At 40.0% G+C, this 25,619-nt stretch overlaps 1 protein-coding gene across 1 annotated transcript; it reads right to left on the reverse strand.

The window, feature by feature from the left end:
* Positions 1-716: 716 nt before the first annotated feature.
* Positions 717-24,498, reverse strand: LOC136874820 (cathepsin L). Its single transcript, XM_067148501.2, has 7 exons — positions 24,434-24,498; positions 17,449-17,558; positions 12,865-13,017; positions 9,481-9,666; positions 5,293-5,484; positions 3,790-3,955; positions 717-1,052 (listed from the first exon to the last, which is right to left on the reverse strand). The coding sequence occupies exons 2-7, from the start codon at positions 17,539-17,541 to the stop codon at positions 844-846; spliced, it is 999 nt and encodes a 332-aa protein (XP_067004602.2). The 5' UTR covers positions 17,542-17,558; positions 24,434-24,498; the 3' UTR covers positions 717-843.
* Between the last annotated feature and the right edge of the window lie 1,121 nt (positions 24,499-25,619).

Raw genomic sequence — 25,619 nt, forward strand, 5'->3', positions numbered from 1 at the left:
AGGTTAAAATTCCCGACCCTGCCGGGAATCGAACTCGGGACCCCTGTGACCAAAGGCCAGTGCGCTAACCATTTAGCCATGGAGCCGGACATGTGTACCTAAAAGGTGATTTTTTCAGAACCTCCTTGTAAACTACATGATCAGTATAACAGTATAACCAAGCCATCTAGAGCAAGTCCCGTACAACTGGCCATAGGAGAGATAGCCTTCCCGTAAGTCTACACAGACATTCCCCAGCTACAGACTACGTACTGATTGCCAGTGCGAAACGTAATAGAATAGGTAACTGGAGACGTTTGAATTGGAAGTGGTAGCCAGAGGGAATCACATATGATTTCTCCCAGACTATCTGTAAGTAAAAATGAAATTATAATTTTGTCTGTAGATGTTTTCTATCATACTTTGTTTCCCGTCTCTACACAAAAGTCTAAAACAAGTTCACTTCAATTTTTGTTTGTAATTCTGTTTATTTATTTGTTATGGCATAATGTTTTCTGCAGATGTGTGAGAACTAAGCCGTCAACGACGGGTCTGTCGTATAAATATCCTCAATGATATATTTTTTGAAGGGATCATCTTCTCCCGCTCCGAAACTCAGAATTCCTTTCTTATCCGGTTTTTCCATCTAACACACTTCTAAATCTAGATCACCTCGTGCTCCCATAGATGGACCACAGCTGGGTCACCCCACCCTATAGGTGAGGAATGAAACCATATTGTTGTATAGGGAAAATTCTGTAATATTTTATTGAACTGAAATGTAAAAAATTACATATTTAGGTGTGATATTTACATAGAAGAAATATCTTGGGAATATATGGGTTATTTATTTACAGTAGACCATTATACTATAGGGTAGGTTGGCTCCGTAGCAATACCACAGTTGTTATTCTTCGTAGAAATCCTGAAGTAACCAGACTCACCCCAGTCGTCTCCCCAGGAGTTCTTCACTATCCAGTAGTCAGAACCATCTTCAGTACCATATCCTACCACCAGAACTCCGTGGTTAAGGTAATAATATTCACCACTGCAGGCGGCGTCGTAATAAACACCTAGAAAATATTGAATCAATTTAGAATTATACAGTATATTTACTAATATCATACCGTTAGGTGTCTTGCTCTTTCCCTTATAAACAACGAATTGTACACATTTCGCCAAATACAACGAAATATGCTACGCTTCAAACACATATTTCAACTGAACTATGGAAAGTTTTTTTTTTTTTTTTTTTTTTTGCTATTTGCTTTAAGTCGCACCGACACAGATAGGTCTTATGGCGATGTTTGGACGGTCAACTCGCCCGGTACCATGGAAAGTAAGTGGAAAGTAAGTAAGTGTCATTGACTGAGTGGTGAGTGAATTGAATGTTATTGATTTTATGTCCAGATAACTATTTTTTATGGTTTTCGGAGACGACGAGGGCCGTAATTTTGTCCCACAGGAGTCCGACAAGAGGTGATGTATTTGAGTACATTCATATAACACCAGACTGAGTTGGGATTGAACCTGCCAGGTTGAGCTCAGAAGGCCAGCGCTCTATCCCCTGAGCTACTCAGCCCGGCGTACGTGAATCGGCTAATGATAAAAGGTCCACAGTCAATAAAACCTAGATTCGAGCATACTAAATAAAAAATGTCCTTGCTAAAATGAAACGTCTTGCAGAAAGTAGATTTATTTTTTCCGTTTTATTGCAAAACCTGTTTTTTTTTTTTGCTCCAGTGAGGCCCTTTTAGAATATATTTGAGGATTGTGTACAACATATCGGTACTGTTTATGTTACGTTTGGCATGGATAAGCTGAACAAGTTTATTGACAAGAGAGGAAAAATTTCAAATGACTATATTGTGTTACTCAAACGATCCATATGGTGCTCATATGGTTCTTCTTAGCTTTCATCAGTAAGCCAGTTCATTATTTCATCTTAGAAGTGTTGATGCTGGTGTGGAATGTTAACTAGAATTTTCTACTGTCTTATCTTAGCATGCATTGAAGGCACTTTGCCTAATAGCAAAGCTTTGTTCACTAACAATTCAAGGGCCTCGTCAGTGATTGATGTCCTTTTAGCATAATATAATGATTTTCCAAGTCATGACCACCAGGTTTTACAGCAACGAGCAGCTTTCAGAGTTCTGGCCTGCCAGCATTGCTTCAGATCTTGTGTGTCTAGAATGTTTTTTTAGCCATCTAAGTACCAATAATGATCTGAGATCTAGATGCACTTATAAGATATCAATATACTCGATTGTGATTGACTTTCAATGATGCTGAGATTTTAACAGATTCAGGCGTGTCCTAATTTCGTCTCTTATGAGTTCTTTAATGTGTCAGATTCCAAGGACGTGGAATTAACAAATTTAATTGCCCTCTAATACTGTCGATCTGACTAGGACCGAACCCGCTCTAATGGAACTAGAGGGCCTACGGTTCAATGAGTAACCGATTACACACAAGCGTTTGGCACCACTCTATCCTCAGCGGCCGAGACCATCCATCTGTTAGATAACCACCCTTCTGTATTTATCCCACTCGATTTAACCCAATGTACGCACAGTTTAATCAAATATATACCATTATCTTTTCGTAGCTGATGCCATAAAAATATTGTTCTCACCTGCTCGTTCTAGCAATCACTTTGACTTTTATCACAATCATCACTATATCAAATTTATTTGTGAGATATCTCGAATCTTCCCACTCATATGTTACGAATTTGCCTCCCTAAAAAGGTCTAGAACGGACCATCAGTCTCAGCCGTCAGAAATCCTAATCGAGAATATCCAATTAGATCCTCTTCGAACGAATTTTTCACCAAAACACATTATATCGTTAACTTTTCAAAAAAGGAATATCGCCAATTTTTTAAAATGGAAATTTAACGAACAAAATGTGTATGTGACGACCAGCATTTATCCATGAACCACAAAGCAACCTAATGGTTCCTGTGGACATGAGTTCCAGTACGTAGTTAGCCTTTAAGCTGTTTCTGTGAAAACTACATCCGAACTAAAAGAACTAACCATTGTAAATAATAATAATAATAATTTCGTGTGACTATTTCTAGCCGGGCGCAGCCCTTGTAAGGCAGACCCTCTGATGAGGTGGGTGGCATCTGTCATGTGTAGGTAACTGCGTGTTACTGTGGTGGAGGATAATGTTGTGTGTGGCGTGTGAGTTGTAGGGTTATTGTGGACAGCACAAACACCTAGTCCCCGAACCAAGGGAATCAACCATTTAAGGTTAAAATCTCCGACCCGGCCGGGAATCGAACCGGAGCCCTCTGAACCGAAGAGCACTGCGCTAACCATTCAGCCAAGGTGCCTCACACTTCTGTAAATGTAAACTATGTACGTATTTTTTTTATAATTGGCTTTACGTAGCACCGACACAGATAGGTCTTATGGCGACGATGGGAGAGGAAAGGCCTGGGAGTGTGAAGAAAGCGGCCGTGGCCTTAATTAAGGTACAGCCCCAGCATTTACCAAGTATGTGTCTCTTCTTCATAGGAATCCTCAAGTAATATTGGAAAAGAAATGAATGTTATCTTTAAGTATTTACAGAATGGTTTGGATGTTTGCATAAAAAATAGCTAAAATCTTCGATCATCAACCAGTAGGGCCATATAAGTGCTCCTGCATAAGTTCGAAGACCCATGCAAATACTCACAACTGGTCATGTGATTACTCAGGGCTAAACGTAATTTCATAATTTATAGAAACATGGTTTATAAAGAATATATAACTTTACACTGCGGCACAATTTAGACTGTAATAATTATTAAGTTCTTACCTGATTCGTAATATCCAAAGGAGTTGAGACTGGCGTACATAGCAACTGACACAGGTCCCACATTAGCGACAGCTTCCTTCAAAGCTGCCTGGTCTCCGCTTGAAAGAGCCACGTAATCAGATATGGTAGCTCCGATGTTTTGGGCTTTGTATCTGCACCTACCGTCCTGAAAACGACATATGACTCTGAAGTAAATCATACATTATTTTTTGGTTCCGATTTATTATTAAACAAGATAATTCTCTTATCTTAATCTGTTTACCCTCCAGGCTTTTTTCCTCGGACTCAGCGAGGGATCCGGCCTCTACCGCCTTAAGGGCAGTGTTCTGGAGCGTCAGACTCTTGGTCGTTGCATACAACTGGGGAGAATGACCAGATTGGAAGGGATAGACAGAGAAGAGGGAAGGAAGCGGCCGTGGCTTTAAGTTAGGTACCATCCCGGCATTTGCCTGGAGGAGAAGTGGGAAACCACGAAAAACCATTCAGAAGATGCTGAGGTGGGAATCGAACCCACCTCTACTCATTTGACCTCCCGAGGCTGAGTGGACCCCGTTCTAGCCCTCGTACCACTTTTCAAATTTCGTGGCAGAGCCGGGAATCGAACACGTGCCTCCGGGGGTGGCAGCTAATGACACTAACCACTACACCACAGAGGCGGACAGAAACAAGATAATTTCGTGATATTTCTCAGACTGAGAGAGAGAGAGAGAGAGAGAGAGAGCTGTGTGTGCGTTTGTGTCTGCAGACGCGAACGTTCGTTTTGTGCGAGAACTACAATATAAATGAGGTATGTGGGTGTTAAAGTACAAAGAAAAAAGTAAAAAAATGCTAAAATAATTATCAGTGACAGATAAAACACTGGTCAAACTACAAGAATCATGAACAACCTACAGGTTGTTGATCATATTATATACTTTGAAGCATTAACAACTATTGTGTATGGATGTACTGAAAGAAAATAGGAAATTGCATGCAGAATACTGTATACTGTACATATTAGCATACAAGCAAAGATGCTGAAAATAAAAATAACAAATATGTACATACTCTCTGTACCATTTATCTAGTCGAACTACGTAAAGAGAGGAGACAACTACCACTACTTAAATGTTTACATTCCGTACCCTGAAGGGATACGGCGGGCATCCCAGATGGGAACGCTCTCCTCAGACCAGGGAGATTTGCATAGGTGATGTGATTTGCGGAGAAATTGTGGCGGGTATGGCTGTGGCCTATAAAAGGAACTGTCCGGCACTTGCCTTAATGCTGGAGAATGGAAAACCATGGAAAAGTATTCTCAGGACAGTTGACTGTGTTCTGGTCCATTTTTGGAAAGAAGACAGTATCTTTTTATTTTTTAACTCTTGATAGCAAACTGAATTTGTTCTGTTTCTCCCAAGAATTCTAAATGTTGCCAACGTAGATTATGAAAATCCACATTTTGGCAAATGCTCTCTGTTTTATTCCTGACAGTATTTTTCGCAATCAGAATTTGAAACTTACCCGTTCTTCATATGGATAGGAATCCTCAGTGTCTATTCCACCATTGTCAATGACGTAATCGAATGCTGCCATCATGTCTCCACCATTGCAGCCGTCGTTAGGATAATTAGTGGCACAATCCATGAGGTTCTGTTCACTCAGAGATACGAGTTTTCCAGTCTTCCTGAAGTGCTGTCCTTCTATGGAACCGGTCTGTGAAGAAAAGCAAGAGTTACTTGGTTTCTCGTTTACCTTAGGAAATGGAAACGTATTTTATTCGTTTAACAATTCTGTGCCTTGGTGCAGGTTGGAAGAAGCTGCTTTTTGAAGAACTGGGAAACACTGTGCAGGGATGATTTCTGACATTACGAGATATTCAGATTTGGTATGAATTACGTAGGCCATCCTGAAATTAAGTTTCTATATTTCTTTTCTTGTAAAGTAAACTTATTTAGCGGGGAAATATGAGCATCACGGCAGATGTATGACGTAGCAATCATATACCGGCCGGACAAGTCTCGCCTGGTGTCAGTAGCGCATCACCAGTGGCTCGAAATGGCGGCTCGTATTCTTTCCCCCACCGCCCGCGAGGTTCGGTCTGTGATAACGTTTTGTACGGAAATTTATTGTGAAGGGTCATTCAAGACAAAAGGCGTGGCGTGCTCGGTGCAGGTATTGTGCTAATCCATAGCAATGTTCGCCCACATACCGCACGGCGCTCAGCAACTGTTCTGCAGGAGTTCGGCTGGGAGGTGTTTGATCATCCACCATACAGTCCTGATATTGCTTCCAGTGATTTTTATCTTTTCTTGCACCTCAAGAAATTCCTGTCCTCCTGCCAACATGTATACGCGAACGAAGAGCTTAAGACGAATGTCACACACAGGTTCCTTTTCCAGGTGGCAGATTTCTACGACACCGCCACACAAAAGTAGATCCCACGATATGACAAGTGTCTCAATTCTGGTGGTGACTATGTCAAAAAATAGCTCCAACATGGCTGTATCGCGTGCCATTAATGTTGTCTCTTTAAAAAATATGAAACAATTAAATGATAAGAATAAAAATTTGAAATTGGCACGTGATCCTTAGCAGGCCTCATCGGAAATAATAATAATAATAATAATAATAATAATAATAATAATAATAATAATAATAATAATAATAATAATAATAATAATAATAATGTGATTTGCTTTACGTCCCATTAACTACGTTTACAGTTTTCGGAGACGCCGAGCTGCCGGAATTTATTCCCGCAGGAGTTCTTTTACGTGCCAGCAAATCTACCGACACGAGGTTGACTTATTTGAGCATCTTCAAATACCACCAGATTGAGCCAGGATCGAACCTGCAAAAGTGGGGTCAGAAGGCCAGTGCCTCAACTGTATGAGACACTCAACCCGGCAGAAATCTTAATTTCTGAATGGTCCTCGCACATTCTGAAGACTTGGAGGATTAGCCAGTATGTTACTAAGAGCTGTCCACAATCACAGCGAAGCAAATTATGATAATTTGTTGTACGTTCTGTCCTATGCGTGATCTCTGCATCATTAATTTAAGCAAAGTTTCCAGTTCCTGAAAATGAGTCAAGTGGAACGGAAGGTAAAGTATTTTTATACTCTGGAACAACAATTCGATAATATTAAGTATGGATGCTGTTTAACGATTATGTTTTATATTAATTCTCAGTGTGCACGGGGAATCTTCCTGTAAGAGAAGAACAATTTTTTGATTCCTTAATTATAGGTTTTATTTGGAAAACTGATACCTAAATTTCATAATTAAGAGCAAAATAGAGTTATAATTTGCGTTTCACCGTGAAATTTTGCGATAGTACATTCTTCTAGACTAATTATCTAACCTATCCTTAGTTACCTACAGTGGTGCGGTAAAACAGTTAACTCCATAAGAAGTAACTCTATACGCGTTCAATAATAAAGTCTTGTTAGACTAAATTAGCTGGTGACTGATTAATGAATTAGCAGTGCATAACTCTTTTGTATACTCCGTCGTATCCCGTAAGAAAGTTGGTGCAACAAAAATTATAACATCTGATTCTTAGCATAATTTGTCCGACTCGTTGTCTGATTGGTCAGCGTAGTGGCCTTCGGTTCAGAGGGTCCCGGGTTCGATTCCCGGCGGGGTCGGGGATTTTAATCGCTTCTGATTAATTCATCTGGCTCGGGGACTGGTGTTTGTGTCCGTCCCAGCACTCTCCTCTTCATATTCACACAACACACTACACTACCAAGCACCACAGAAACACGCAATAGTGATAACGTCCCTCCATATAGGGTTAGCGTCAGGAAAGGCATCCAACCGTAAAACAGGTCCAAATCCACTTGTGCAACCTCACATGTGTGGGAAAAGCGGTGGGAAAAGAAGAAGACCCTAGCATAATTTTAGTTTTGTTTTAAATTTCTTTCCTAGTCCGTGTACCGTCCGGGGTTGCTTTTTCCCTCGGACTCAGTGAGGGTCCTATCTCCATCGCCTCTAGGGCAGCGTCCTGGAGCGTGAGACATTTCGTCGAGGATGAAACTGAGGGAGAGATCAGTACCTCGTCCAGGCGTTCTCACCTGCTATGCTGAACTGGTGTCTTGTGGGAGGGACGAGAAGATTGGAAGGGATAGTCAACGAATAGGGAATGAAACGATCGTGCCCTTAAGTTAGGTGCCATCCCGATATTTACCTGGAGTAGAAATGTAAAACCGCGGAAAACCACTTCGAGATGGCTCATCTGGGAATCGAACCCCCTTTACTCAGTTGACCTCCTGGGGCTGAGTGGACTCCGTTCCAGCCGTCGTACCACTTTTCAAATTTCGTGGCCGAGCCGGGAATCGAACCCGGGCCTCCACGTGCGGCAGCTAATCACACTAACCACTACACCACACAGGCGGACATTTTGTTTTAAATATTATTCAAAATATACCCTGCTTGTTGTAAGAAGCGACTAAAAGAGGGGCCAAGAAGCGTGGGTTGACTGCCCCGGTTACTCTAGTGGAGTCTGGCAGTGCGAGGATTGTTGCCTAGTTGTACTTCCCTTAAAACAATAATCGCTACCCCCACCACCACCACCACCATTTCTGGCAGTGCTTCCACTTATTTGTGCCAGGCTCATCGCTTTCATATTTCCTGCCAGACCTTCCTTAGTCAACTCATGTTCTTTTTCGTCCCTGACTCTATTAAGTTTGCGTGAGCTAGAGAGTCTTTCATTTTCACGCCCTTCGTGGTTTTTCCCTTTCTTTTACCGAAACCTTCATTCTTCGAAGTGTCACATATCTTCCATATTCCTTCTAATTGTACTAAGAGAAGATGGTTGTCCAATTTTTCTTCCTCTTAAGAAGAAGTATTGTCCACCACCACATTAATAAACGTTCATCAGCGCGATGTGGGCAACCAGAAAGCCTAGGTTAGAGTTGACTTCAAGCAACGATTCTCTGGGGGAAATGATTAATAAAAACCGCGCACAATACACATTTTAAAAGTATAAAACAAGGAGCGTTGTGTGATTAGTATTAGTGGGTACTACGTGTGTATTACTGGAGTGATGCAGTTGTATCTTGATGAGAAAAATGATGACCTGCAGGGTCTAGCCTTAGCGAATTTTTTTCCCCACAATTGTTTTTGAAAAGAAATGAAGGGGCATCCTGCGCATTCAATTTCATGGCATGAACTGCCAAAAAGAAGCCTGCCATGCTGTTGTGTAATCGAAATACCAAACAGATCTGTAATATTCGACTTATTCAAAATAGTCGAGAAACAATTTGCTTTACGTCACACCGACACATGTAGGTCTCACGGCGACGATGGGATAGAAAAGGCCTCGGAGTGGGAAGGAAGAGTCCGTGTCCTTAATTAAGGTACAGCCCCAGCATTTGCCTGGTGTGAAAATGGGAAACCACGGAAAACTATCTTCAGGGCTGTCGACAGTGGAGTTCGAGTCCACTATCTCCCGGGTGCAAGCTCACAGCTGCGCGCCCCTAACCGCACGGCCAACTCCCCCGGTCAATTGTCAAGAAAGTTAAGTGTGCAATTCACAAGGAAAAAATCCCTCAAGTTGATTTATGTTGTATGCATACAGTATAGGTTTCTAGTGAATCAAATTCTGTGTGTTTTATTCAAGACATAAGACAGCTAAGTTTTGATGACATTCAGTGAATCAAATCCTGAAATCAATGAGGCGTCTTAACTGTTAAGGATACTTACAGCACTGAAAGCCCAACATGATCCACATTGTCCCTGGTTTTTGACGGAAGTTACTGCTCCTTGTTGCCTCCAGTCCACTGAGCTGGGCAACCTCACGTTGTTTTGTCTTGTGTAGTTCAGTCCTCTGGATCTGACGAGTTTATTGGGACGATATCCAGTCATTGTGTTAATGAATTCCTCGTTAGTCTGAAATTGTAAAAGAATATGACCGATATTTTATTAAGGCAGAACAGAAACACATAAAAGTAAAACTGTAAAACAGGGCCAAATCCACCTGTGCGACACAAGGTGTGGAAAAAGCGAAAAAGTGAAAGAAAAGAAGAAGAATATTTCATTAGGGTAGAATGCGTGATGTGTGTGTACTCTGCCATGGACAGTGTTAACATAAATCATTGTTACGTGAATAATAATCTAATTTATAAATCATTTCGTGTATCTATATATGCATTTAACTCAGGAATAATAATAATAATAATAATAATAATAATAATAATAATAATAATAATAATAATAATAATCCTTAAGAAAATAAATGGCATATGCTTAAAAGGAAAACTACAGACCTGCACACAATAACAGGTAAGTTTACTGAGGCCGTACTTAGAAGAGACTTGGAATTCTTTGGTCATATCTATAGAATGGACAATAATAGATTTTCTGAAAAATCTACTAACTATCATCCATTCAAAGAAGGCTAAGATAAACTGGTTGGAAGAAATTAAGCAGGATTTACAAGAAATAAGCGCTACAGGCGACACCATAAAAGTTGTAAAGTGTTTGGAATTCTCGTTGCAAATCACAGATTCGTGGAAAAGGCTAAAAAGACCACTGGAAAATAGTGGAAAAAAAGAACGGAAAAACACCACGGAGAATTCATGAAGAGATTTTGGAAGAAGAAGAAGAAGCCATCAGTCCAAGTTAACAAGTTCAAACGCGCTCTTTAAATTGGACATAACGAAGAAAGAAATAATAATAATAGTAATAACAACATTGTGAGAAGTTATGAAATATTAATGAAACAGTAGCTTCGTAGCTGGATGTTTTGGCAGTCGACAATTGAAGTAATGTCTCTACAATCCTGTATTTGTAACTAGATGTGCTGCATGCAGCTTCATCAATCGAGTTTATTCCTAACTTAGCCTTTATCTCCTCATTGTGAGTACCGTCCTGAGACAGCCTGATAGTAAGTAGCGTATACTGTATGTTAACGGGAGGTACCAGCTGTATGCTTGCGAAATTTGAGCTCGAAGGTTTAAGCAGTTGTTATGTGGAGGGAGCGCAGACCGACAAACTGATAAAAGGACCAACAGTTAGATTAATGTATAAGAGAGGTATCCAGCCCTTTAGTAGAAGGGGATCGCTTTGATTAGGAAGGAAGATGGAGTAGGCCACATTAAAACGGATAAAGCAAAAGTAATTTTCATTTCGACTCAATATTTACCCCGTGAAAAGTTGCTTGGTGGTATAATTTCCTGACAGCAGACAGTCACATAAAAGAAAACATCGAAAAAGTGGTAAAAATGCGGTAAATTTCCGGTTCTGTGTGTTATGACAAGAATAAAAGGAACGGTCGTATACCTGTGGCAGTTGTTATCGATGATGTTTAAATGCACATTGAGAGCAATCAATCAGGTTCTCTTATGTGTAATATTCACCTACTGTATCCTCTGGAATGGATAATACTAGTGGGCTGATATACGAATAGCAGGCGAGAGAACGGGTAGTGCCTTCTTCCTGAGCCTTTCTGTACTTTTCCTTGGAATACTCTCCTTAGATTAAAAATATCTTGTGGCTGAATTGTCTCTTATATGCGTCATAAGTACACTGCCCAAAGTCACATTCTATTTATATGATGTTAAGCGCTATGGTCAGAAGTAAAAGAAAATTCACCTGGAAAGTTTAGCTCAAATAAAACGAAGGGGAACGCCCTGTATTTGTATAGTATGTGGATCTTACTCCAAATAAAAGTGGGCAGAAGTTTCACTTGGAGGAAACGAGCCCAATTACATATTAGATAAATCAATTGTAATGCAAAACCATACATAACGGTAAGACGATTCTGAAGAACTCGGTACCTGCTTGTCATTCTTGTGGGAGATTAAGTAAACGACATATTTCATGGGGATTACACATTAATCTGACTAGTTACGTCAGACTTGCCCATTAAGCAACATGTGTGTAATAACCGGTATGCGTTTTCCGCTTCTCATGTGTTTTACATATTATTTATATGGAGTATTTCAGAATTTGAGGTTTTCAAACCAAAACTTTTTCTTTTATATGTACATGATTTAGTTGCCATCTTCTGCTGATGCTGTAAAAAAGAAGGGAAATAGCATATATGCGAAGAGAATTGCTTTTGAAAGTAGAATTGAAGAATAGAGGCGGAAAAATGAACGGGTAGATGCAAGAGTTGGCAGAATGTCAAGTATACAATATGGCAGACTTTTTAAACTTATATTGTTAAAAATTGAATTCCGTAAGCGCAGAAAGGCTTTTGAATATAATTTGTAAATTACAATTTCTTTCCTTTTATGATAGAACCGCTGACAATGCACAAGGTTGTTTGGACTGCAGAAACAGTGGCTACTCCTAGTCGATCTGAGTGCGATTTCGCTTAACCTCTTTACGAGTTTCGAGACGTTATTTCAGCCGACAAGACAGAAGTAAATATTTAAAACATGGATTTGACGAATTATTTAGTTTCTAGAAAGTGTGAAATGTCGCTCTGTGACTCGGGATACATAGTTTTACTAAAATAACAATATAATAAGAGAAAGGATGCACCTAATCAATACATAATTTATTCTGTGATTAATTATACATTGCAGTGTGATTTGGGACTAGTTTCGGCCAAGTATTGAACCACTCATAGTAATAAAGTGACAAAGTATTAATCCTGTTATATACAAACACTGATGAAACATGTACCTAAAACATTTTTGTGCCCTTATTTAACATATGGTGCTATATGATGTTAAAATCTGAAAAACCTTAAATAGTAGGATTTTTGCATCTTAATGACAAATTCTGATGATGCTTGTTGTTTAAAGGGGCCTAACATCGAAGGTCATCAGCCCCTAATGACAAATTCGTCTTTATACGTAGAAATTCTCATTGTCAATTAAAACACCAATGATGAATGAGAAGCGTGTACTGTCGTCTACTGGTGAGACATCTATCCATAATATTTCTGTAGATGCCTATCAGGAAGGAAATTTCAGAACAGGGATTAAACTGTTTTCGTGTCTCGAGTGTGCAAACATCCCGTGATATAGTGGCACTGAGGATGGCTAGTGTATATACAAAGATTAATTTCCAAACAAACGATCTCTCGAGGGTGCTAGTTTTAAAATCTGCTCATATCTACAACATAAATCTTACCATGTCTGCAAATTTGTTGAGTCCCATCTTGTAAGTAACTTCTCCTCTCTCGAATGCTTCATTGTGCTTTGCAATCTTGTTTCTTGTTTCCATGAAGATCTGCATACGATGCTCATCCTCCCTTGGACTGGTATACTTCTTACGATGTTGTAGCTGAAATACAGGCAGATGTATTTTAAATATGTATTGGATGGGTTATTTATTCTATAACAAACATGCCTTTAATGATAATGTTAGAATACAAGTTGAGTAATTGCTATGTTAGTCGAGCGTCTACATACTGCTAGTGCCAACTGAATTATGGGCCATCCCGTAGTTTGCTTGGAATGTACTTGATGCTTGGGAATGCCACCTTTATAAGTATTCAAACAGAGAATTTTAATATAAATTCATTTTTAAACAAGTACTTTTCATTTATGCTTATTTTTACATAATATTTAACACACTTTGTGTTATGAAATTTTTAAAATTACGAATACAGTCAGTAGATTCTGAGAAAAAGTACACCTTATTTAGTAAAAATGGAATTTTTGGTAATCAAGCGACAGTTATAGATAATAAGTTTGAACGTTCCAGCTGCTTATGATGAGGTATCTTCATGTTCTAAGAACTCACTCTTTAGTCTTCTCTTTCCATTTTTATCCTCTGTCTTTCCAACATTTCCATGCTTCTAATATTTCTATTAGTAGACCTGACACTTACTTTGACTATTATTGTCAGTAATCTCCTTCTTCTTTCTTTTTCTTTCTTTCTTTCTTTCTTTATTAATATGTTTACCCTACAGGATTGATTTTTCCCTCGGACTCAGCGAGGGATCCCACCTCTACCGCTTGGAGGGCAGTATCCTGGAGCATGAGACTTTGGGTCGGAGGATACAACCTAGAAGGAGGACCAGTACCTCGCTCAGGTGACCTCACCTGTTATGCTTAACAGGGGCCTTGTGGGGGGAGATTGGAAGGGGTAGACAAGGAAGAGGGAGGGAAGCGACCATGGCCTCAAGTTAGGTACCATACCGACATTAGCCTGGAGAAGTGGGAAACCACGGAAAACCACTTTGAGGATGGATGAGGTGAGAATCAAACCCCCTCTACTTAGTTGACTTCCCGAGGCTGAGTGGACCCCGTTCCAGCCCTCATAACACTTTTCAAATTCCTTGGCAGAGCTGGGAATCGAACCCGGTCCTTCGGGGGTGGCAGCTAATCATGCTTACCACTACATCAGTAATCTCATCATCATCATCATCATCATCATCTGTTTACCCTCCAGGTTCGGTTTTTCCCTCGGACTTAGCGAGGGATCCCACCTCTACCGCCTCAAGGACAGTGTCCTGGAGCTTCAGACTCTTGGTCGGGGGATACAACTGGGGAGTATGACCAGTACCTCGCCCAGGCGGCCTCACCTGCTATGCTGAACAGGGGCCTTGTGGAGGGATGGGAAGATTGGAAGGGATAGGCAAGGAAGAGGGAAGGAAGCGGCCGTGGCCTTAAGTTAGGTACCATCCCGGCATTCGCCTGGAGGAGAAGTGGGAAACCACGGAAAACCACTTCCAGGATGGCTGAGGTGGGAATCGAACCCACCTCTACTCAGTTGACCTCCCGAGGCTGAGTGGACCCCGTTCCAGCCCTCGTACCACTTTTCAAATTTCGTGGCAGAGCCGGGAATCGAACCCGGACCTCCGGGGGTGGCAGCTAATCACGCTAACCACTACACCACAGAGGCGGCTCATCAGTAATCTCACCATGTTAAATTCAGCATTTTATCCCAAACCTTTTGAACACTTACGTGTTGTCAACACTGTTGAAAGATACAATAGCATCGTATGCAGCAACGTGAATGTTTCTGTTCTCATAAATGTTTTCTGGGAGTCTCGGCCACAGTACACTATTTAAACACTGCATTGTATTTTGTACCTTTCCAATGAGACAATTCTTTAACAATTCTGAGAAAAGTTGCACTTTGTAAAACAGAGCGTATATTTTCTAGGATCAGTGGCATTGTAGTAGTTCTCTATGCGACTACCTCCCTACATTTTGTACTTAACGGTGCTCTTTCAAATATACTCACAGAGTATATAACGGCATATATGGAGATTTCATAGATTTTAACACAGAAAATGGCTGAATGTGTCCGCCTGCATAGCGTAACGGTTAGTGTTATTAGCTGCCGTACTCGGGGGCGTGGGTTCGATTCCCAGTACTGCCAGAAATTTAAGAATGGCAGGAGGGCTAGTATGTGGTTGAAATGGTACATGCAGTTCACTTCCATTGGGGGTGTGCCTGAATAGAGCTGCACCACCTCGTGATGAGGACACGAGTTTATTATAGCTGCATGTGATAGTTTCCAGTCTTTATCATGTTTAGTAAACTCTTTACTAAATATCTCTCTGGCAAGAACTCCGTGGATACTGCACAATCTAACAGCTGAAAACTTCAACATGATTACTACAGTGATTCATGATGGGAGTTAGAATTGTAAGAAACAAATAGTACGGCGTTTTTAGATTTGAATGTTACAAATATTTTTGAAAGTTGCTGAATAAAATGGTGGAACGGTAAAGTTGTTGTGGAACGTTTTTCAAACTCATGGAGAAGACCGTAGTTTTCACGAATTTTGGAAGATAGTTTTAATCTTTACGGTGGTAGCATTGCCATAACTAGTAGGGCGGTTTGCAGTGTGACGTATATTTACTGTTGTTCGTTATATTGAAACATCATAACGATTATGACGTTTTCAATATAATATGTACACTTGCGAGAAAAGCATCTGGCCCATGTGGAAATAGTGATGTAGGTTGATGATGGAGTATCTTATTACCCCACCTTCTCCAGTGACAACCTTCTTTCCTCTTTTGATTCTTATAACAACGTGAGTGACACCCGAATTGATGTGTGGAGGGTAAAACTCACTCCTCCCACTGGAAGATCCATTCTCTTATATTACATCGGTATAGCCCACCTTACGTTTTATTCTCCAGTCATAGCAATTTTCATTAAGAGAGGCTATTTCTGATCCGCTCTTCAGTTTACGCCAAATATAACATCTTCATTGGCTCATATTTGTTTCTTCGGATATACTCCAAGTCAGTCAGCAGTAACGGCTGGGTGTAGTCTGGTGATATTTAAATAAATGCGGAAACCTTACGGAAAGAAAAACACTATTGCGATCTAAGGGTACGTACCAAATTTTCTGCACGCCTATGTAGCTATAAAGCACGAACTATTGAACGGTTCGTATTGTCATGTTCCTTATCATTTTTAAGATTATTAAAATAAGCTATTAAATCAAACTTACAGCAAAATATTTCATAGTATATGAATTAGATAAATTTACATGAAATACGTTCTTTGTTGTATGTAAAAGGAAATCATAAATCTTATTCAGACAATAATTTAACGTAATTCCAATTAAGTGACCATAAAATAGATACTAAATGAAGAAATAAATATCGCAACATGTTTTATAAACTTCTTTTGGGAGATAATGGGACAGCAACAATTTTAACAGCGGCCAGCAGATCGGCCATTTCAGTTCCAAGATATGTTTACAGAAAGGTCTGCTGAAATCTCTCCCTACATCACTACAATTTTCCACTATTCGGGGTCAATTGCATTTATATGTCTAATTTGAATGTATATAATTAAGTTACTTATACTGACCTATATTTAGCGCATTCCTCACTGAGATAGGAATTGAGCATAAGTGATGCTATGGGCAATACCTTCCATGGCATCCAGGCGCACTACAGTCTGTGTCAAACGGCAAGGCTTTCGGTGACTTGCGCCCGGCCAAAATATTTCTAATTCATGAAAATGGCTACAGTCCGCTTCTGTGGTGTAATGGTTAGTGTGATTAGGTGCCACCCCCGTAGGCCCGGGTTCGATTCTCGGCTCTGCCACGAAGATTGAAAAGCGGTACGAGGTCTGGGACGGGGTCTACTCAGCCTCGGGAGGTCAATTGAGTAGAGGGGCGTTCGTTTTTCACGTCAGGCTTTCTAGAAGTGGTTTTCCGTGGTTTCCCACTTCTCCTCCAGGCAAATACCGAGAAGGTACCTAACTTAAGGCCACGGAAGCTCCCCTCTCTCTTCCTTGTTTATACCTCCAAATTTACCCATTCCTCAACAAGGTCCCTGTTCAGCATAGCAGGTGAGACAGCCTTGGAGAGGTTCTGGTCCTCCTCTCCACTTATATCCCCCAACACAATGTCTCACGCTCCAGCACACTGCCCTTGAGGCGGTAGAGGTGGGATCCCTCGCTGAGTTCCAAAGAAAAACCAACCCTGGTCAGTAAATGAACTATGAAGAAGAAAAATGTCCGCGAAGGAAATAGCTCCCCCTTTGACACAGACTAAGTAGTCGCGTTTAGAATGTTAATACTCAGCATCAGTAGTCTCCTTACTGTCATAGCCATAAATAAGACTGAGTAAGACTGAGACTACATTGGAAGCTACACTTTGCTCTGGCCTGTGCCTAAACACAGGTGCAGAAATGTTACATCCATACACTGGCAGTCTATGGAATATTGAAAAGGAAAAAATAGCTTAGCGTATTCATGACGCATTCTTTTCTGAAGCAAACTGTTGACTTACTTTGAATGTGTTCCATTCCTGTCTCACAAGTTCAGAGTACGAGAGAGCCTGGCTGACAGCGAGGATAGTGCACAACACTACGATGAGCTTCATGGTCCGCTTCTGGAAACCTGAAAAAAAAAAAAAATAAATAAAAATATTGTGTAGTGCACAACACCTCTCTGGTAGTCAGATATGAAAAAATCATATAAATATGCCAATAATGTAATTCCAGAACAATATTATACTGTACTGTTTTAATACTTGATATCAAATAGCATTTCTGATACGTTGTGCTAAAAAGTGACATATCTATGTCGTGGTAAGTAAGTTCTTTGCTTTCATGCATCAGTTGTTATATAAGTTATAAAGGTCCTAAAGATTTATTCGAGCTGAAGGCAGGATGTGAATAATTTCATCTTGCAGGATCTCTCATCAGGCAGTTCCAATACATCTCAATAGTTTTAGAAATTTGGCGTTCTTCATACTGTGTTCCTGTGGAAAAAATTTTTCTATTTTTCTCCAGCAAGGACACTTGAAAGTTCATCTCCTACTGAAAGGTAGCGGTATTTAAAACCCAACCACTGAAGTTAACACCTCACACACTATGGCACATAGCAGTCTGGGCCGAGACTGCGCTTTTCTCTGTTCGGGAATTTCCTTGGGTAGTGTTGTACTGATTTTAGGCCATGAGGAAGGATCTGCAGATAGCCAAGGGAGCCCTCTATTGGTTCGAACTGTCACTACATGGACTAAACCATCAGGTCCATGATGGGTTGTTTCATTAATTTCAGTTGGCCACTTGAGAGGTAGACCGTTACTCTCCTTCAGAAGTATCAGCCGTTCTCAATGGAGATTGTGCCGGTTATGGAGCTACTTGGCATGCTGTTAAAGGTGACTGAGATAATCAGACAGCCATTTCTTCCAGATGGTATTACGACTCCGCTGGACCTGTTGCCATCTTGTAACAATCTGGTTCAGGAAAAGAGGCCAATGATTCACCAATTAAACAATGACCAGGAGTTACGAACGCACATTCGTCAGTATTATCGGGTATGGGAATGTTGGGGCGAGAATTCATGCTTGCCTCGATTATAATGAGCAAAATAACCTTTACTCTTCACGGATTTGATACCGGCCTCACCTAGGCCACGAAAATGGGGAAAGTGAGGTACTTCTTGTGCTGTAACATTTGAAAATGCAGAAAGATGGTCCTGTGCGACCCATCTCACTCAACTTCGATCTTGCTTCCGTGAAACATGTACCGTATCACTCTGGTTACAGCGTTCGCCTGACAATGCATCTTTGTAAAGCAGCAAGGGAGGCTTCTTTCAGTAAGCCGCTTACTACTGTAACTCAATATGCGCAGCCTTGGTGCATATACAAACAATGCTATATAACATTTTCTTCTGTTTGGCTTCTTGTATTTCCGTATTTAATTTGCCGAGGTCTGCCATAGTCAAGACCACGGTGGGAAAACGGTTTTCCTGGGTATTGCTGTGGGCTCTGAAAACTGTCCCATTCATGCTGAAGCAACTGATGCGTTTGTGAATCACCTTCCGAACGACTGACCGGCGAATAATAATAATCCAAAAAAGCTATCTGAGTGAAGCCAGCAGAAGCTGAGTTCTAGCATATAACAATTGCAGGTGTTCATTTAAGATAATCAGACTTGTGGCCTGATGCTTGGGCGGAAGTATCAAGAGATATTTCTGACTAAAGGATGCTTCAGAATTTTCCATTCTTCTGCCCACTCTCAAGAAACTGTCACCATCCAGGAAGGCATGGATTGATAGGAGCTTTCTGAACGGACAGTGGTTTAACTTGTTGCAATGTATGGATCTCTTCAGAAAATGAAGCCTGCTGAATAGCATGCACTATTACTGTTAAGGAATTGCGAAGCTCGCTTGTAGTCACAGATCCATGCCATCTTGATGCAAACTCTAGACTAAAATTGTGGAAGAATCTAAGGACATTATGCTATTACGCGAAATAACATTGACCGTTTCGAAAACCAGCTGAGCATATTGTCCGCTTTAGTGTGAGTCGCAACAATGCATAACCTCTCCTTTTACTAGTCGGTGAGACACCGGTATGTTAGCCACATATTCAATAATAATAATAATAATAATAATAATAATAATAATAATAATAATAATAATAATAATAATAATAATAATAATAATAATTAAAAAATGAAAACCTACAACCTGTTTTCCAGTCAATGACCGGGTCAGGGATGTAATGAATGAAACATATATAGGCTGTTATTACAATGGGGTCGCCACTCCCAAGGTGAGTTTTATTAATGAGTGATAAATGCTATGAAATGACAATGGAGAGTGTTGCTAGAATGAAAGATGACAGGGAAAACCGGAGTACCCGGAGAAAAACCTGTCCCACCTCCGCTTTGTCCAGCACAAATCTCACATGGAGTCACCGGGATTTGAACCACGGTATCCAGCGGTGAGAGGCCGACGCGCTACCGTCTGAGCCACGGAGGCTCAATAATAATAATAATAATAATAATAATAATAATAATAATAATAATGATAATAAAAACTTAATAAACTTAATTCCGTTTCTCAATTTTGTGTTATATGAAGTTTTTAAATACATGTTATAAATCTGTAAAAGTGTACTCCTGAAATAAACGAGATATTAGTGGTAAGTACCTTTAATTTTGGTGTAAGTTCTTGTTCTGTTGTAGGTGGTCTACAACTAAGAAGCATGAGCAGGTTCTACATGTACATGGTATGGAGATGGAAATGTTACGTTGGTCACTGGGTCTTACAAGACTGGACCATATCAGAAATGACGATGTCCGCACCTAACCCATAGAAGATGCGAGAAGCACGACTTAGATGGTATGGTCATGTCGTCCGGAGCCCTGCAGACTCAGTAATACATACAGCCCTGCAATTTGATCCTGGAGGTTCTCGATCCCGAGGTCGTCCCCAAAAGCGATGGTTCGACTGCGTCAAGGAAGACACGCGTCTTTTAGGCATCAATTAAGCTGACGCCCTTGACCGCAGGAAGTGAAGGATGGCATGTTTAAAAGCGGACCCTGCACCAGTGCGGTACTAAACGTTAGGAAATAAGAAGAAGGTGGTACATCTGATCTCAGCTCACCCACTCAGTGGTACTCAATGAGGAAAGTTAAAAAACAAAAAACAAAAAACCGCTATTGGGTTACTAAATTATCACATACATTCCGTTGCACCTTATGCATTTCTTGACTATAGGTATCTCAACGGCAAATGGAGAGCGTAGCATCAGTGATTGAAATTTAAGTTGATGTGGTGCAGGCTCAGAGGCCTCGCAGTGCTTTGCATTGTTACTATTAACGCCCTTCCTCACCCATTATTGGGTACAGCCTTCTATCGACTTTCAGCTTACTTGTGCTCTGACCGAGGCATTCAAAGTGGTAACTATATTTAATTTTGGTGTTGTTGTTTGTCCAACCCTTGTCCCGTTTCCCTACGGGGTCGGGTATGAGGTGAGATGAATTTGTCGTGGCGGTTTTTTATGACCGGATGCCCTTCCTGGCGTCAACCTCATCAGAGGTGTTAATGAGAGATGAAATGAATGACGTGATATATGATAGTAGGGAGAGGGTGAAACCCGGTGCCGGCACATAGCCTACTCCTGTCGAATAGCACCAAGGGGTCTGCTCAAGGCTTAACGTCCCCATCCGACGGACGAATCACCATCAACAGCGTCATATGCCCTCACTCCATATGAGCACTGCGGAGAGGTTTGGAATTTAATCCAGGCTTTTGGCACGCAATCTAGTGATTAGAAATTGTATACCACCACCTCCCCTACCCTGCCGGCCAACATCCTGATGGTGAAATTTTTTTCGACCAACGGGACTCGAACCGGCTAACCTCGGTGTTAGACCGTTTTTAGACTTCAGCGCCTTAACGATCATGGCCACCAGGCGGGCTAACTATATTTAATTTTGGTGTAATTCTTTTTCTGTTGTAGGTGGTCTACAACTGGCCTTCAACTAAGAAGCATGAGCAGGTTCTACATGGTACTGAGATGAAAATGTAGGATTGTCTGTAGGGCTTCTGATGACATAACCATACCATCTAAGTCGTACTTCTCGCATCTTCTCTGGGATAGGTGCCACTCCCAATCGCCTTCGGCCATCTACATTTCTGACATGGTCCAATCTTCTAAGACCCAGTGACAAGTGACGATGTAAGAGTTGTGCTTTACCTCCTGCAACGCAAGTACGATCAGTAAAAACATTCTTTGAGGTCAGTTGGAACACATTACGTTGTTCGTATTCTTAACTGGCCGTTACTACGTTTACGCTTTCCTTATTTTTAACTTTGACAGTATAGAGACCACAGGTAATATCGTAGTAAAAGATATGCCTTAGTATATACAATGATAATTCTATCGCAAGAAAAATAAAAACGTGAATGTTCACAATTTTGAAGAAGCTATGTTCAGTTGAATGGAATAATATTCTAGTGATTGCGATGGTTACTCCGTGAGACTTTGTTCCTCCTTTTAGTAACCATAATATCCGATGTTGGAGGTAGTTGTTCGGAAAGATGGGCTTAAAATGCAACACTCCCACGGGAGTTATGTGTTACAGTTCGTCGAAGTCTCGGACTTGACACACCACCTGAAGTAGCAAAGGAAGTTGAAGTGGGCCCCAATAACTGGAAAATGTAGAAGTTTTGGGAAAATAATAAAAATAAGACTTTCAAGCATGCCTGGTCTGCAAGAAATCTGTCTACATTCAGGATTGTCCGCAGATTTGTAAGCAATTCTGTAAAAGCTTCTGAAACTTAAACTGAAAACTGTAAATTTGAGGATTTTGATTCCTTGAGTGCTTCAGTTTCTTTTATAAATGTTATTATTTTATAAATTATTAGTTCATTGAGAAGGCAGAGAAGTGATAATATTGTGTCTTTTCATTAAAATGCATTTTTGTACGCTTTAATAGTTGCCTACCAATATTGTTTGTAGATTAAATTCGAAACATTCTTGAAGGATAATAATAAGGGATAGCTTCTGTCATTTTAAGCTCTTTTGCTCGATATTTGTTCCTCTTTTCTATCTAAAAACGAAGTATTTAAAACTACTGAAATTATTAACATTATAATCACCATATTTTGAATGGTTTTTATGTCCGCACCATTTTTTTACTGCCTTAAAGACGTCACCACATTAGTAAAAGGTTAGAACTAATAAAACATTTACATTCTGCAATGAGCTTGCATTGTTTGTCAGCTTTAGCAAGCCCCTCAGGTTGTCAAATACTTGGAACTCTCTCAAATGTAAATTGGTTTTGCGGAAAGAATTTGCGCAGAGAATTAGGGTGAGATTACAGCGTACTCTACTATTTGTTTATGGTGTGGTGTTGTCTACTTAAAAAAAAGAAAGGTCTTGACATGTTATTGTGAAATGAAGATTTAATGCGAAACTAACACGTGCAAGTGTTCAATTACAGATGTCGTTGGATGGAGTCTTCATGTATGATAAGTCACTTAGTATATTATTGCAAAGGATAATTTATGTTCCATTGTTTAATACATCCAAAATATTTTTAAAACCCGGATTGAAGCGCCGATGTCATAATTGGCAATGTGTTAGAAATTTGTTTACGGCAGACCTGTTCATCATAATCATATAGTTACTGTTATCAAAATTATAACTCGTACCGAATATTCCTTCTATCCCAAACAATTATACATTTCATCAAGTATAAATATAATATAATATAATGATCTCAGCTACCGAATTATTATGCTTGGCGTCTTTCGTGGGTTGATGAATAAGGCGTTTCTGGCATACGTTGTAAGTTGTTGTAGGTCTGTATTAATATGTTGGATCGCTTTGCATATACTATCTATACTAGTATGGTAATATACCTGTAAGTCATCAGCATACAGATAGTATTTCAGTGGACAAGTGGGGATGAAATATCATTGATATGCAGGCTGAATAATAAAGGTCCCATCACAGATCCTTGAGGCACGCCAGATAATCTGATAGCCCGTTTGGACGTAACATATTAGGCATTTGTACTTGACACACTTAATGCTGCATGTCAATTTCGATGCTCTATTTTACTCCACCAGATGGCAGAAAAACGATTCTCTGTTGGGCAATCTGTGACTGAGTGTTTAAATTGATTTTGTCTGGTAAACATTAAAAGTATCACTAGAGATCTCTTACATGCCTACATCGTACGATATGGAATGCCGAATGGATTTTAATGTTGAAAACATTTCTTAGCAGGCTAAGTAGGGGGCCCGATACGACGAAAAACGTAAAATTTAGCAATTTCCTCAACTGCACCGGAAGGTGAAGGACTAAATTGCCTGGAAAGGTTTTAAATTGTGAGTCTTGGATAGCTCTATCAAAATAAAGATAAAGTTTCGAAAATCACTCCCGGTTTAAATGCAGTTCCGAAAAACAGCCTAAAATCGCTTGTTTCTTTACTCGTTTTATTTTTGATTCAAATCCTAGCCAAATTAACTTATTTACATAATAATTTCTGTAATGTGTTCCTTGGTTCAATACCCTCCGGCGTTTTTTGATTTTTTGAAAAATGTCCACACCGAATGTAGTTATAAGGGCTCAAGTGAAATTCTGCATTGACTCAATTAGCGCTCGTAGTGGTGCTTAAGTGAAACATTAGTGGTAGAAAAAGGCAAACTACTAATCATGATTAAGAAACATGATTGTAATTTTTAGGAATAAAGAATATGTTCTCATACATTATTATATTTTATTTACCTAAAATTCGTGGCTCATATCCCTAGGATATTTTCAACATTGAGTTGCTTGCCTGAAGAGATATTTTTCTGGCTTTCAAAAATTTGAGTACTGTACCTATGGTGGTTTCTAACCTACGATCTTGGGCTTCCAAAAGCCGAAATTATACCACTGATCCAGAGAGAGAGGTATATTTTCAAGCGAATTACTTTATTATGAGTATCGAAATATTCTTAATTTCTGAAAATGATTTGCTTACCGTAATTTGCCAATCAGTTGTCGAATCCTTGTGAACGTGTGAGCGATGGAACACTGGCAAAGTCAACTAATTGCATTCTAAATTTATACTCTTTCAGGTACTCGAGTGGAGTACGTATGTACTTTCGGGATTTCCTAATTATCTAAAGCTGATAAGATGTCTATTGTGATGTAATTCATTATCACCCACTTTTAATAAGCTATATAGAGTATGTATTGTCATTCTCAAATTTCCATGTGATTCTTTGTGATTAGCCTTGTTTAAAGGTTGACACTGATGAGACTAAACTTCGTTGCATTCGTTAATCAATCTGTAACAAGTGATTCGATTAAGAACTGAAGTACAGTGAGAGAGAAGTTACCTTGTGATTGACGTCCGTGTCACACGTGTCAATTGTGTTACATCCAATACTACTTAGATCAGTGGTTTTAACATTACGGAAACCTGATGAATTGGCGTGCACAAATTGGGACAGAAAGAATATGCATCAGTTTGCATTTGGGAGTTGGTTGGCAGTACTGAAGATGGCTTTCCCTGGTTTCCCATTTTCACGCCAGGGGCCTTAATTAATGCCACGGTCCCATCCTTCTCACTCCCAGCCCTTTCCTATCCCATCGTCACCATAGACCTATCTAATTCGGTGTGACGTAAATCAAATTGTAAAAAAATACAAAATATGATGAAAACAATGTTAATTTTCAAATCAAAATATATTAAAAAGTGAAAGAAAACACAAAGTAGAAACTGAGAGAGATATGTAAAACACGCAAAAATAAATAAATAAAGGAATAGCAAACAGAAGTAAATGAAAATATGAATCATAACTTATATTGACAAATGATAACTGAGCAGCCGTTCTTGACGATGTCAGAAAGTCGTCAATAGTTCTGGAGAAGGCTCTATGTTGCATCTGAAAGTGATTTTTCTCATTGTCTGGAGTTCTTCTCCACAGTCACAGCTTGGAGAAGGTCTTAGACCTCAAGAATGCTTTGCAGAGCCACTTCTTCCGAGTCCAGTGTACACTCCACGGATGATGAAATCGAAACGGGGGATAGGTAGAGTCAAATAACGATCCCAGTTCATCGGCAACTTAGCAGTCCATTTTTCATGCCAGGGTCACAATAAAGAGTGATTTTCTTTCATGTGTTTTGGAGCCAGCAACAGAGGATGATGTCTGGATTTCAGT

The sequence above is a fragment of the Anabrus simplex genome, chromosome 1 (assembly GCF_040414725.1).
Source record: "Anabrus simplex isolate iqAnaSimp1 chromosome 1, ASM4041472v1, whole genome shotgun sequence".
Taxonomy (NCBI): domain Eukaryota; kingdom Metazoa; phylum Arthropoda; class Insecta; order Orthoptera; family Tettigoniidae; genus Anabrus; species Anabrus simplex.